Here is a 13,493-nt window from a genome sequence, read left to right as displayed (position 1 = left end):
TTGACATCTATGCCAATGAATGACTTAAAAACTAAGAAATTGAATTTTTTGGACTGCAGCCTCTCCTGGGCTTAAAAAACAAACAAACAAACAAAAAAACCCAAAAACCCAGAACTTTTTATTTTAAAGTTTCTAAGCGGAGCTCAGTGCTTACTAGCAACTTGAAGTGGCTCTTTTCTTGGCTAAATATTATAACACCTCCCATATTCGAAGGTCAGTTATTTGGAAACACTAGCTGTCCAAAATCGAGGCCAGAACCTGGAAATCAGCAGCCTTTAAGTTGCCAAAATCATTGAAATGCATTTCATGTATGGAAACTCAGGTATTTTACACTTTCACGCACACTTTGGGCATATTGACCCCCTCCTCTGCCTATTTTTTTTTTTTAACATACAGTTCCGACAAACTTCTATTATCTGGTTTACTAGCTCACAGAAGAGTAGGAGGAGTTGCTGCTAGAGGCAGACACATTTAGAACAGAAAGGAGTGACAGCTGATAACTAGGCAGTGGGACCAGAGGCCCCCAAAATTAAAAAAGTGTAGAACTCAAAAGTATGGCAGCTCAGGAATTATGACCCTAATATAGCAAAAAAGTAAGAATACACACATATACACACATGCGTGCGCATATGCTTACATACGTATTTTATTAAGACTAGAAAGCTATACCATGGTTTTTGCTTATGATCTCTAGTAAGAATAAAAAAATAATACAGATTAAAAACATTTTAATTTCTCAGTTACAGTTGGCATACAATATGTTAGCTTCATATGTACAACATGGTAATTAAATATTTATAACTTACAAAGTCATCACCCTGATAAATCTAGTACCCATCTGACATCATACATAGTTATTACAATATTATTGACTATATTCTTTATGCTATACTTCACATCCCCACGACTATTTTGTAACTACCAATATGTACTACTTAATCTCTTCCCCTTTTTCACTGCATCCCTTAAATCTGGCAACCATCAAAATGTTTTCAGTATCTATGAGTTTGTTTCTGTTTTGTTTATTTGGTTCTTTAGATTTCACACATAAGTAAAAATGTAAGTAACTGCTTTTTTCTTGCTGCTTTTAAGATTCTCTCTTTGTCTTTAACCTTGGCATTTTAATGATGATGTGTCTTGGTGTGGGCCTCTTTAGGTTCATCTTGTTTGGGACTCTGCTCTTTGTTGGCTTGTGTGTCTATTTCCTCTACCAGGTTAGGGAAGTTTTCCATCATTATTTCTTCAAATTAGTTTTTGGTACCCGTATAATGCAAATATTGGTATGCTTGATGTTGTCCCAGAGGCCCCTTAAATTACTCTTGTTATTTTGGATTCTTTTTTCTTGTTGCTGTTCTAATTTGATGTTTTCTGCTACCTTCTAAATCATTGATTCAGTCCTGTTTCATATAATCTACTGTTGATTCCCTTTAATGTATTCTTCATTTCAGTTATCATAGTCTTCATTTCTGATTGGTTATTTTTTATGTCTTCTAGCTCTATTTTTATGTTTTCTATCTCTTTGTTAAAGTTCTCACTGAGTTCATCTACTCTTCCCCTAAGTTCATTGAGCATCCTTATAATCAGTGTTTTGAAATCTGCATCTGATAGGTTGCTTGTCTCTGTTTTGTTTAGTTCTTTTTCTAAAGCTTTGTTCTATTCTTTCATTTGAGACATGTTTCTTTATCTCCCCATTCTGGCTGCCTCCCTGTGTTTGTTTCTCTGTATTTGGTAAGGCTCCTAATATCTCTTGGTCTTAGTAGAGTGGCCTTATGTAGTAGGTGTCCTATGGGCCCAGTGGTACCGTCTTCCCTGGTCACCTGAGCTGAGTATTCCAGCTGTGTTTCTTACATGGGTTGTATGTGCCCTCCTGTTGTAGTTGAGCCTTGGTTGCTGTTTGCATGTTAGTAGGAGGGATTGGGAGAGGTAGAGTCTCAAGGGATCACCTGGACAGGCTGACCTGTGTTGAGCAGAGCAACCTGTGTTAGCCAGGTTGATGGAGACTCAGATATAGTGGCTGCCTGTGTCTGCAAACCTGGTGGAGAAAGGCTCACCAAAGGAACATTGAATTCTGCCAGCACTTCTGTCTGGGAGAAATCTGCCCCTTCATCCCTCACCCTGAAGCCGGACAATTCACTTCCTCCCCACCCCTCCTAACAGTCTTGAGGTGGCCTCTTCTGTATGTCCTCAGTTGTAGGACTTCTGTTCAGCTAGATTTCAGATGATTCCCAATGATAGTTGTTCTGTAGTTTAGTTGTAATTTTGACGTGGTTGTGAGAGGAGGCCAGCACAGCATTTACCTTAGTCCATCATCTTGAGACCAGAAGCCTATAGTGTTGGATAAATGAATTCCCACTTGCCTCATTTATCCAGAATAATAAAGGAATGGGAATTTGGAGTATTTTAATATGAAGTTAACCTACAGGTAAAATGTATTAACCTTTACCAAGGTGTTCTCTGTGGAATACCAGCCCTGTGGTATGGTCTTCAAAAAATGTTAATTGGACGCATAAGTTTGGGAAGGGCTGCATGTTATATCCTCCTGTTGGAGATACATGATGTTAATATTTTGAAGGCTCTGTAAAACTCTATAGTAAAGGAACCTTGTTTACCTTTGTATAACCTAGTGTGTAAATCAGAATTCTTGTAATTACAATTGCTCAAGTGAAAAAGGGAATTTGTTGGCTTAGGCAATTGAACAATTTAGAGCTTTATTTGTGGGCTTTAGGTACAGGGACTTGAATACTGTGTTAGTAGCTAGATCTTCATCTTTTGTTTTTTTTTCTTCTATATTGCCTTCTTAGACAGGACCTCTTCATGTGGTAGTTTCTAGCAGTTCTGAGTTTCCAACATCCTTTAAAGGGTTTCTCCTTTCCAGTGGTTCTAGCAAACATCCCTGAATTGAATCTTTCTTGCCTGGCTTGAGTCTCATGCTGATTCTGAACTAATCACCATGGCTAGAGAGATAGAAAATACTCATTGTCCAGGCCTGAATCAGGGTCCACCCCTGGCCTAAGCAGTGTGTATGTGTGGGGTCAATCTCATGTGAACTACATGAACTGTGTGGGAGAGTTGGGGGGTGGGGTTGGTCCCCAAAGGGAAATTGAGGTGTAGTTTTCAGGGAAGGGAGGGATGAATGCTGAGCAGGCAGAAACAATAATTTCCAATTCTGACAACAGAGCGCTTTTATTGTGTAAAACCTACTGGAATACACATGAAGAAATACCGCCAAGTACGCATATCATACATTTTTCAAATAAATTTAGAATACAATAAAATACACATGCATGCAAACATGTGTTTGAACCATTATTTAATGATTCAGAAACCTTAATGGATCTTGCAGTGCCTCAGGATCAACTCTGTAGATCAACTGGATCAACTGGTCACTGATGGTTGAGATTGTTTGGTGTCTTGATAAATGGGAGGTTATGGCACAACCAGAGTGCAGGGCACAGGGACCCTAGAAAAGTTCATTGACTGGACACCTATACACCGTGGACACCATTGTGTATATCCTGTGTTGTGTTCTCTTGATTTCTGACAGCACCAGTACATGCCATCTCACTTTGTCTGCACACAACCCTCTCTGTTATCTTCATGTTCAAGTGGAGAATTGATGCTCACAGAGGTTAAGCAACTTGGCAAATTCTTCACAGGCTTGCTCAGAGCTTGCTCTCAGGTGGTTACCTTGAGTATCTTTACTCTAATACGGAAGGCCTGTGCAAGTGAAGAAATTCAGCTCGAGTGAATGGTCCATGGACCTGGCACCTGCTCTGTGCCCTGGCACTGTGGCATGCTGAGCTCCAGCTATGGGACGGAGTTACTTGGATGACTGAACAACTACATCATCCTTTAACTGACCTCAGCTAAGTCATTTCCTGGCCCTTTCATTGCTATTTTAAAAAAAGTATGGTGGCGACTGGGGAAAAGAAGAGCAAGCCCATAATACACTTCATTACCACACTCCTTGCCTTGGCCATTAAACTTTTCCTAGAGTTGTTCATTTGCTAACTAAGTTGTTCACAGCTTGTCTACTATCCTTCATGGGATTTGTAACGAGGTCAACCCTCACCATCATAAAGACCTGGAGGAGGGCTGTTTATGTCATCTTGGAGAAGGGGGCAGATTTCCCAGGCATGCTTTCTGGTCTATATGATGACTATGCAATCTCTCAGGCCCTGCTAAGCATTCTGTTTAAACGAACATTATTTATGTTCAGCAGGAGAACCATTCCCCACTGTCTGCTTTCTCTTTACTTACATAAAACTGCACATTTAATTTCTGTTTACACTTATATAAACCATGTTTTTAGGAGCAGCCTGGGAAATCCTTAGTTGAAGATGGAGTTTGCTTTTGGAAAACACAGAGGTGAGTGACATCTGTATATTGTGTTATCAGAAGCGTGACACATGGTTGATTGGGACCAGGTGCTTCACAGAATCCATCTGAGTGAAGCTGTATACCTCTAGTTGACAGGCAACGTGACAGCCTAGTTCTTGTTAGCAAGGTCTTGATTACCAATATCTGCCTTCCAGTTAGGGGCGGCAAAAGAAACAGTTGAAAACCTTAGGGTGCCATGAATATGAAGCTGAGGTTTGGCCAAAAATAATACTCTCCGATTAATTCGTATACATTTGACTTCCAAGTGGACAGGATGGGTGGGTAGTGAGCAGACAATAATTTTAGGTTAATCTTAGAGGATTGGTAGCATTCACTGGGTATTCAGTTATTTACTGTTTACTTGCATCAACACCCATATTTTCTTAATTGGCAGTATGTGACAAGGGTAGACAACCTTCCCTGATTTAACTTACATTCAATGCATTCTGAGTCTGAATCCTGAAGTCTTTAAATCATAGCTAGTTCATTGAACAAAATGAGGGAGAGACACAAAACCAAGGTGGTGTCACCTTATCTTGTTTCCTAATTTATCCTTAGGTTAATTTACCAAACAGGTCAGTTTTCATTGGGTTATTTCCCAAGAGCTTAATCCTTATTTCCCCAGAGCTTAATCTTTCTGTGTATCCTTACCTTTGGGGGTAAATTTGCCTATTTTGGAAAGCCTCACAGACAGATGAGTGAGATCTAACTTGTCGCATTTTAGCTGAGAATGATTAATAACAGTGGATTATTTCCTTTGGGTTTATTTGCAGGATGAGGCGAGAGGATAATAGCATGCTGTTTATGAGAAAATGTACTACTTGGTAAGTGAGATATCCACAATTTAAGCTTTTACTGGTATATTTGCTCGCGAATGAGTTTTTTCAATGTTTTTTAAAAGTAAATCAAAGGAAATAGCGGTTACGTGTACATTTGGGTATTTTGAATTGACACTAGGCTATACATTGAGATTATAAGATAATATCAGTCTAGGGAAGTATTTCTGGCAGTTTGTCTGTATTTTGGTGAGTCTTTGAGTTGGCTACGTGGACTGGTCTCTTTTCTTCCGAGATGCAGAGTTTGGTTCACTAATACCTCTGTTATTTACACTCTTGTATAGTATTGAACTTTGAAGGAATGACTGATATCTTTAATCAAAAATGGAAATATAGAAGAGAGTCTTTCAAAGCTGACAATGGGAAGTTATGTGACATTTCTGTCAGCACTTCATTTTCCCATCTCTCCAAGGTAGCTTGTATGATTATAATAGCAATTAATATTCAATGACTGCTTCAATAATATGCCAGGTACTCTTATATTTCCTCAACATGAATTAACTAATAAGTTTATCATAACCCCATCCTGTGAGGTATCCCCTTTTTAAAGGTAAGGAAGCTTAGGCATAAACGAGCTTTGTTGGTTGTTGACCATTCTTGTCTTAGTAGACTCACAGATTTCCTGGGCTCATCTTGTCAAAGTCCTAGAAACTTCCGAGGCCAAGCAGGGGACTAGTGTGAGTACTGGCATGTGGTTAAAATTCCAAACTTCTACACTGTGGTTGGTGGCATCTTGGTAGGAATCTCTCTTTTTCTCCTGGCTGAGCTCTGTGATTTTGGCTGGAAAAATTCCTATACAATCATTCAGCCTTCCTGGGTTTTTGCTCTGGCATCTCTTACTCATTTCCCCTTCCACTGGGATCTCTGTAGGACATAGTACGATTGCTGATAGGTGAGTATTTATAGTTCTAGCACTGGCTTTTTCTTTAAAGCAAAACCTAAAACTCCTTAGAAAATAATTGGAATATCAAGAAGAGCTTTCTGGTGTATTTTTACACTGCTAAGCAGAATGTGATGTGCTTGACTGAGTTGCTGTAAAACAGGCTGGAGTATGGCTTTCAGGTTGGGGGGGTCCTCTGGAGTATCTCACATAAAATTCTGTGTATGGCCATTGTCTGGGCCTACCGACCTGCTGCCCTTTAGCCTGTGTAAAGAACTCTATAGTATGCTTTTGTTTTTTTGTCACTTCCCACAGTAGTTTTATTTCTATTAAAGTGCTTTAAAAATAGGGAGCTATGATCCCTAGAATGCCATAAGAATTGATTTTAGAGGCCAAGAAAATGACAACTCCAGTAAAACATTCCACGGTTGTCATCTACCAACCTCCAAGCAGTAGGGAAGAATGGTGTACATGCCAAGGTGGCCCTGCATGGTTGACTCTCACACACAGGAGCTGGAGACAGCATAGTGGGTAAGGGCAAGGCTCTGGCTGAAAAGCTAGACTACTCAAGTTTGAATCCGAGCAACTGGGTGACGTTGGGCTTCTTGGGGCCTCTATCGACCCATATGTAAATGGAAATGATTATTTACTCCATACGGTTGATGTGAGGATTAAATGTAGCAGTGATCTATAAATGTTAGCCCCTACAAATAGTGTACATTCAGAACTTTAGCACACAGCTACTTCATACTGCACACTGTGCACGCAGGAAGCCTGATCTAGAATGAGGCTCCTCCTGCATCCAAGTCTGCATCTTCCTACATACAACCACTTTACTTCCCAAAGGTATTGTGACTCCCATCTGCCCACTACCCTGTCAAGGGTAGCATGAAGCTTAAGTATGTGCCCATCTATGAATGTAGCTGCCCTGGGTCCATTTACAGAACTGGCCCTTCTAGGCATAGGCCTCCAGCTTCCTATGCAAAGCTAAATACTGCAATTCTTCCACTTCAGCCAAACACACTTAAGTGGTTCAAAACCACCCTCACCGCATGCACAAAACAAGATGGAAGGGCTGAGCTTAACAGAGACTCAGACAACGTGATTTAAATAAATAAGCTGTATTATCTGTACAAAAAATATAAATACAGTTTTGTGTTTTAGAGGAGGCAGTGCCTCCTTCCACATTATTCAGCAGTCCTAATAATCTTGGGGTGCTGCTGAGTCACAATTCACAGAACAAACAGTAAATGAACATTCATGTCATGCAAGGAGCACGTGGCTTCCCACCCCAAACTGAAGTCCTCCAAGCTTGCTCTGAAACCCACTTCCAATGGCTCCAACCTGACACATGGCGGAGCTGAAGAACACCTACTATGTCGAATAAGTGAATATTGGCCAATGGTTTTCAACAGCTATTGAATTGGAAATGATCAGCCACATTAGTAATAGTATGGAATTTGTCTTCTTCATTCCATGCGTAACTATCATGTCACAAATGAATCACCTCTTATTGCCCCATCACCCCATGTTAGCTTTTACAATGTATTCTTACACAGTGGATGGATCCAGAGTTAAACATCAGGTTCTATTAAAAATAGGAACAATACAATAATCACCACTGAGTTTATAGGAACACAACTGCAGGAAGTTACTAAAAAGTCGCCCAAATATTTTGTTTTCTGGACAATGTACAATTATTAATATTGCACTTTTTTATACAAGAAATCCTAATAAATATTCACAAAAGATATACATAGAAAACATTCTCTTTTATTTTAAATAAACATTATGCTGATTTTTAGTAACATTTCTTAGAGCCCATTTTTGTGGTGAGGAAGAAAGAGACTCACCAAATTGTCCATAGCTTGCCTAGGGAAAACACAGCTTAACGTTGTCTTCCCCTCAACTTTTACTTCCAGGCTGGCTGGAAAATGCAGCCCTGATGTCAGTGGTGGCCCCAGAGAGAGTGGCATTTCACAAGAGTGTGTGAGGGGGTGGTTTATCTGAGGGGTAAGTGACTCTGGCCTTCCTTCCCTGCCATGACTATAAAACTGCGGCCACTCGGGGCGTGGGGGACAGCCAAAATCACTTGTCCAAAGCCACTAGCCGAACGAGCAATTTGCCAAATAGTCCCCAAATTTCACTTGACTATGCCAAAGCTGTCTTACTCTAGATGATGGACCTTGCTGGTGTGTGTGTGTGTATGTGTGTGTGTGCGCACACGTTTTTGCCTGTTGATTTATCCGATCACCAGAACTGGTATATATTGATTCCCAGTAGTTCATTGTGTGGGGGGAATGGGTTGAAAAGCCTTGGAAGCTTTAGTTACCCTTCAGTTTTGCCACCGCACCCCATCACCCTGCCCCAGCCTGCTATATAAATAAGAGGGCAACTCTCACTGTGGTCTGGGAGGGGCCCGCACAAGCCCACTGTCCCACCGCATGCCCGGGCCAGCTCTGGATTGAAGTGGTTGCTATGATTTGATGGGTGCACTCTAGCAAATTGATTAATGAATTGTTTTTTGACAAATTGACTCTAGTCTCTGGCCCTTAAGTGTGGCAGCAAAGGCCAAAAACCTGGCCTTTTCATGTTCAAAATGCCCCTGGCCCACAACAGCAGTGAAATCTGGGCTGGGGGACTCTAGATTTAGATAATGAGATGCCAGGGTAGCTTTGCTACTGGTGTATAGGCAGAAAGTTCACTGAGAAAGTGTGGGGAGCAGGGACTCTCCTCCACCCCATGGAGGGCATGTCTCTTACCAGAGCCTGTATCCTCTGTGAGGGCTGCAGAGCTCTGAGCATCCCCTCCCCTGAGCCTACAGCCTCACACACCCAGGCACGGGGTTCAGAGCCTGTCTGTGAGCCTCTTGCCTGCTCACTCCTCCCCTGTCTTCCCCCATTTCCCTATTGAGGAACGTGCACAGGCTTCTTTTTGCTTCTGTCCCCTTCCTTTGCTACTTTTTTATGCATCATATGCTTTAGTCCTACTTGGATTGTCTCCTCCTTTACCCCTACTTGTCCATGTTTTGAGTTCTTGTTGCTCTGTGCCCCCTGGCAGAAGAGCTGAGTTTGGGATGGGTTCTACCTCAGTACGGTGTCCTCCTCCTCCCTGCTTCCCCTTCCCAAGGCTGAGGGGCAGAGGAGGAGATGGGAGTAGCACACTCCCGCGTTAACAGGGCGCTGCCAGGGAAGACACAGTTGGTTGTCCAAAGTCTGGACCAATGCTTTACAAGCCACCTGGGCCCCTGCCCTCCCACCTGCTGGGAGCTCTGGCTCCCTGTTGTCCCCAGGGGCTGTGCCTGTCTCTTCCCAGGTCTCTTTGGGACCCAGGTTTGGGAGGGAGCTTCTGCTGTCTGGCACAGTCTGCTCTGCAACCTCCTTTAGACCTCCGTCTTTGTCCTTTCTCAACGTTCTGTCCTCCATCTAACTGAAAGAGAAGACATGCTGAGGTCCTCATGTCTGGGGTGGGGTGGGGGGGCTGGGTGAGGGTTGTGAGCTGGGAGTGGGGAGGGGGAAATAAATAAATAAAACAAAGAAAGCTTAAGTTCTGTCCGAGGTGGTTGCGTGAGTCCTCTGTGTGGCCAGGGTGGATTCTTCCCTGTGCCCTGTCTTCACGCTTTGCCACAAGTTCCACAGCAGCGAGACTTGAACTGGCTGAGTTGGCAGAGTTTCAGCTGTTTCACCTTCTCGCAGTACCTGGTGGTATCTCTGCACTCCACTGGGTGGGGAAAGGGGACAGAAAGGAAACATGAAACAGAGGCTGATGGTTGTGGCCAAGTGGGTGCTTCCTGGGGTCTGCTTTGGGCACTGGACCCCTGTTCTGGAGGGGCCACTGCTGTCCGGCACCTCTGGGCCAACCTTGCTCTGGTCGGGCTCAGCCACTTGCCCCGCAGGCTGCCAACAGGCCGCGGCTGCTGGCCAAATGCTGGGGCCCAGCCCAGGGCTGCTTGCTGCCTTTCTGATAGCTCCTCTCCTTCTTGTGGGTGTTTGTCTACTCCCTCTCTTTAGGAAAGCCTCACCTCTTAGGCAAGCTTGCTTTTTCCCATGGTATTTTAGCAAGCTACTCTCCTTTTCGAGCTGGTTCCCAGAAGGACTACATTCTGCTCCACTTTGAGGTAGTGTGCAAGTAAGGCCCTGGTTGATGGCCTCATTCTCTGGAATGTTAGCCTTCCTTACCCTGTGAAACTTTGTTTTCTTGTATTCTCCACCTAAGTCTTTCTGCTTCTCCCTCCCCGCAACCAGGCCTGACCAGAGCACCATGGCGGTGTTCTAATTCAGTATTGGCACAGACTAGATGGTTCTTCAGTATTGGTGCTGATTTGGGTTGTGGAATCTGTGATTGACATAGTCTGAACTACTTTCACTGAACATTGGTACTGAGTGTGGGGAGCTCCTGTCACAAAGATGGGTCAGCACCACACAGGAGAACAAAGATCCTCTCTCCCCAGTGCGGAGACAGCGACAGGGGACAATCTGCCTCCAGGGAACCTGCCTCCGCAGTGGGATTCTGATGCTCAGCGAGGCCCTGTTGGGGGAAAACACTGAGACATTTAAAATTTTCTTCTTTTTTGCCTCATGCTTTGTCTTATTCCTTGTGGGGAAGCACCTCCAATTTGTTTTGGGCCCACAGGAAGTAAAAATAGATTCCCACCCAACTGGGATACAAATGCTGGTGTTGGGTTGAGGAGGATCAGACCTGTGGGAGGAGGGAGTGAATGAGTATCAGATCACAAAGGCAGGGCTTCCTGTCTAGTCCAGTTGTTTGTTGCTCATGGGGCTGTGGGTGGGGGCGGGGAGGGAAGCAGTCAACAGGTCCTTGTTCTGTGAGAAGTAGAGCTTTGATGGATGCAGGGCCGACTGAGAAGAAAGCACTCTGCGTGCCGCTTTATTATAAATAGTGCTTTCTCTGTAGTAGCCTGGCCCTCAAGAGCCACTGTTTAATTGTCTCCTGTGGGCACCAGTGAAATGACTGCAGGTGAGCTGGAGGCTGATTTCATCTGGCACTTGGCCAACAGCACTTAGCTCTTTCAGGGCCAGGATGGAGCCCTTAGGGCACACCCAGCCATCCTTCATGGCCTGAATATGTACACACACATCCTTGCACACATCTTTGCTTGCATGCATGCACCCATGCACCCCTCTGAACATACCTAACTCTGGCCTCAGCTCACAATCCTTGGGAAACCTGCTCTAATGCCCTATGCTCAGGCTCAGGCACTGCCCTCTGTACCCGATGCCCTGTGGAGAATTTGCAGAAGGCTCTTTGGGGTTGGAACATACTGTTTTCACATGGGGTGATGTTGCAGCGCTGCCAGTTGGCAGGCCGGGGCCCCCAGGAGCACAGGTGCTCAGGTACTGCCTTGCTGGTGCGGGCATGCACACACTCCACACGCCGAGACTGGAAGCCATAGTTGCCGCAGGTCGCTGTGCACAGGGTCCACAGGCTGACCCTCCAGTGTACGCTGCAGGCTTCTGACCAGCAGTTCTGGGTACTCACAGGCCTTCAGGAGAAGGGTGGCAGAGTTAGGTTAGAATCTGTCTCTGGAGGGGCCAGATCAGGGGGACAGATGTGAAAATGCTGCAAACCCAAGAATCTTGGGCAACTCAATACCTTCCAGACCTGGTTTCTGATCTCTGCTCTGTTACTGAATAGCTGTAAGATCTCAGAAGGATACTTCCTCTGTCTGGGCCTTTGCTCATCTCTACAAACCTGCAGGATCAGAGAATGAGCTCTACCCATGGTGGAGGCTGGCAGAGGCAGAACCTGGAGCCAGTCTCGGGATGGCGCCTTAGGTGGGGGTGGTGAGCCCTCACCCCTAGCAGAAATCTACAAGGAGGTATGACAGGAAACGGAGGCTATATAGGAATGATAGGTAGAGACCCAGGGATACAGGTACTCATCTTGGCATAATTTCTAGAGGGAGGTCAATAAGAATAAGGGGCTGGTGGAGCCCTTGAGATGTGGTGGCTCTGGTGGCCATGCTATGGACCTCACTTCCTGCCCACCCTGGGGCTAGTGCAGGTCTCTGTGGTATTAGCCTTCCCTCAGAGGAACATCACCCCATGTGCTCTTCATCTCTAAGAGAGGAAAGCCCAGCTGTGTTCATTCGGCAAGCACAACGCCAGTACTGAGTCTTCTACCTCTGAGGTGGCCAGTAGCCTGGGGAGAACAGAGGTGAAAGGGCAGGGCATTTGACCCCCAGGGCTGTGGGAGATTGGAGGAGAAACATTCACTCACCACCATCTCTCTGTGCTTTGACATAGACTGAGGAAAGGGGTCCACGATTTTCTCTTACCTTGGAAGGGCACTGCACTGCTCTGATGGTAAGGTGATGCCATCCCGTGTCTGGCAGAAGACTTGTCTGTGTTGCACAGCTAGGCGAGGCCCAATGCAAGGCCCATTGCACTGGGAAGCAGAAAAAGGTGATGTAAGTCAAGTTGAGAGAGAGGCTGCAATGCTTAGGCTGCACTGGACACATGTGCAGAGTCTTGTTTGAGGCTTTTAGATCATTCATCTTGCCCCTCTGGGTCAACTAAAGGACATTCAATGGCATGTTTTCTTTGTGCCACAGTGAAATGGTTAGTTTTCTTGTGGTCTGAGTATTCTATTAGGATGCTGAACAAAATCAGACTTAGCTGTAGTTAGTATAGTTAGTCTCTGCTTACATTCTCTTGATATGTGCTCATGGAGATGGTTAACCTTTTCCTACAGTTCACAGAGTCAGACTCTATCGCATTAATACCCTTAACAACGGTGTCTGTAAAATACAAAAGCGGCAGGCCCTTAGCCTACATTTGCTATTTGAGTAAGAGGATAGATATCCCTTGGAAGTCACTTTAAAACAAAAGTCCTTAACCTGGGGAGTCTTTGGACTCCCTAGGGGTTCATGGGGGAGCTGTTAAAATTATAAGCAGAAACCTTCTGTTTATTGACATTTTTCTAGCAAGAGGCTCCATCTTTTATCAGATACGCAAAGGATTGCAAAGTTTAAGAACCACTATGGGAGAAGGATTTAAGGTAAAAGTAATCCTCTTAGGCCAGGTAACTATGCCCAAAGCCAGTTACTGCTCCTCCTGCTGTAGCCGAGTATACCAAAGTCTTGTCAATATCATCTGTTTGTCTGACCAAGTGATGCTAGAGAGAACTCAGAAAATAAAGAGATGATTTCTGAAGGGTCCAGTGTGATACTATTGTTCACAAAGGTACAGGAGGGTTAGGGAAAAATGCCCCTTGACACCACCAGTGGGGGTTTTTGTTTAAATGTGAAAAAACATACATGCATAATTTGTTAAAATTTACCATTTTAAGTATTGTTATGTGTACAATTAGTGGCATTAAGTACATTCATATTGTTGTACACCATCATCACTATCTCTAGAACGTTTTCATCATCT

General features: G+C 44.2%; 1 protein-coding gene across 1 annotated transcript in view; it reads right to left on the bottom strand.

The window, feature by feature from the left end:
• Nucleotides 1-7,201: 7,201 nt before the first annotated feature.
• The window catches only part of ADAMTSL1 (ADAMTS like 1), a 409,445-nt gene continuing 403,153 nt past the window's right edge, over nt 7,202-13,493 (bottom strand). Inside the window, exons 27-29 of the mRNA XM_011365360.2 lie at nt 12,395-12,504; nt 11,379-11,599; nt 7,202-9,816 (exon numbers count right to left, since the gene is read on the bottom strand). Coding sequence (XP_011363662.1) covers nt 9,710-9,816; nt 11,379-11,599; nt 12,395-12,504 — 438 coding nt within the window. The 3' untranslated portion in view covers nt 7,202-9,709. The remainder of the gene's footprint in view (nt 9,817-11,378; nt 11,600-12,394; nt 12,505-13,493) is intronic.

The sequence above is a fragment of the Pteropus vampyrus genome, unplaced genomic scaffold, assembly GCF_000151845.1.
Source record: "Pteropus vampyrus isolate Shadow unplaced genomic scaffold, Pvam_2.0 Scaffold109, whole genome shotgun sequence".
Taxonomy (NCBI): domain Eukaryota; kingdom Metazoa; phylum Chordata; class Mammalia; order Chiroptera; family Pteropodidae; genus Pteropus; species Pteropus vampyrus.
This window is presented reverse-complemented; position numbering and strand designations above follow the sequence as displayed.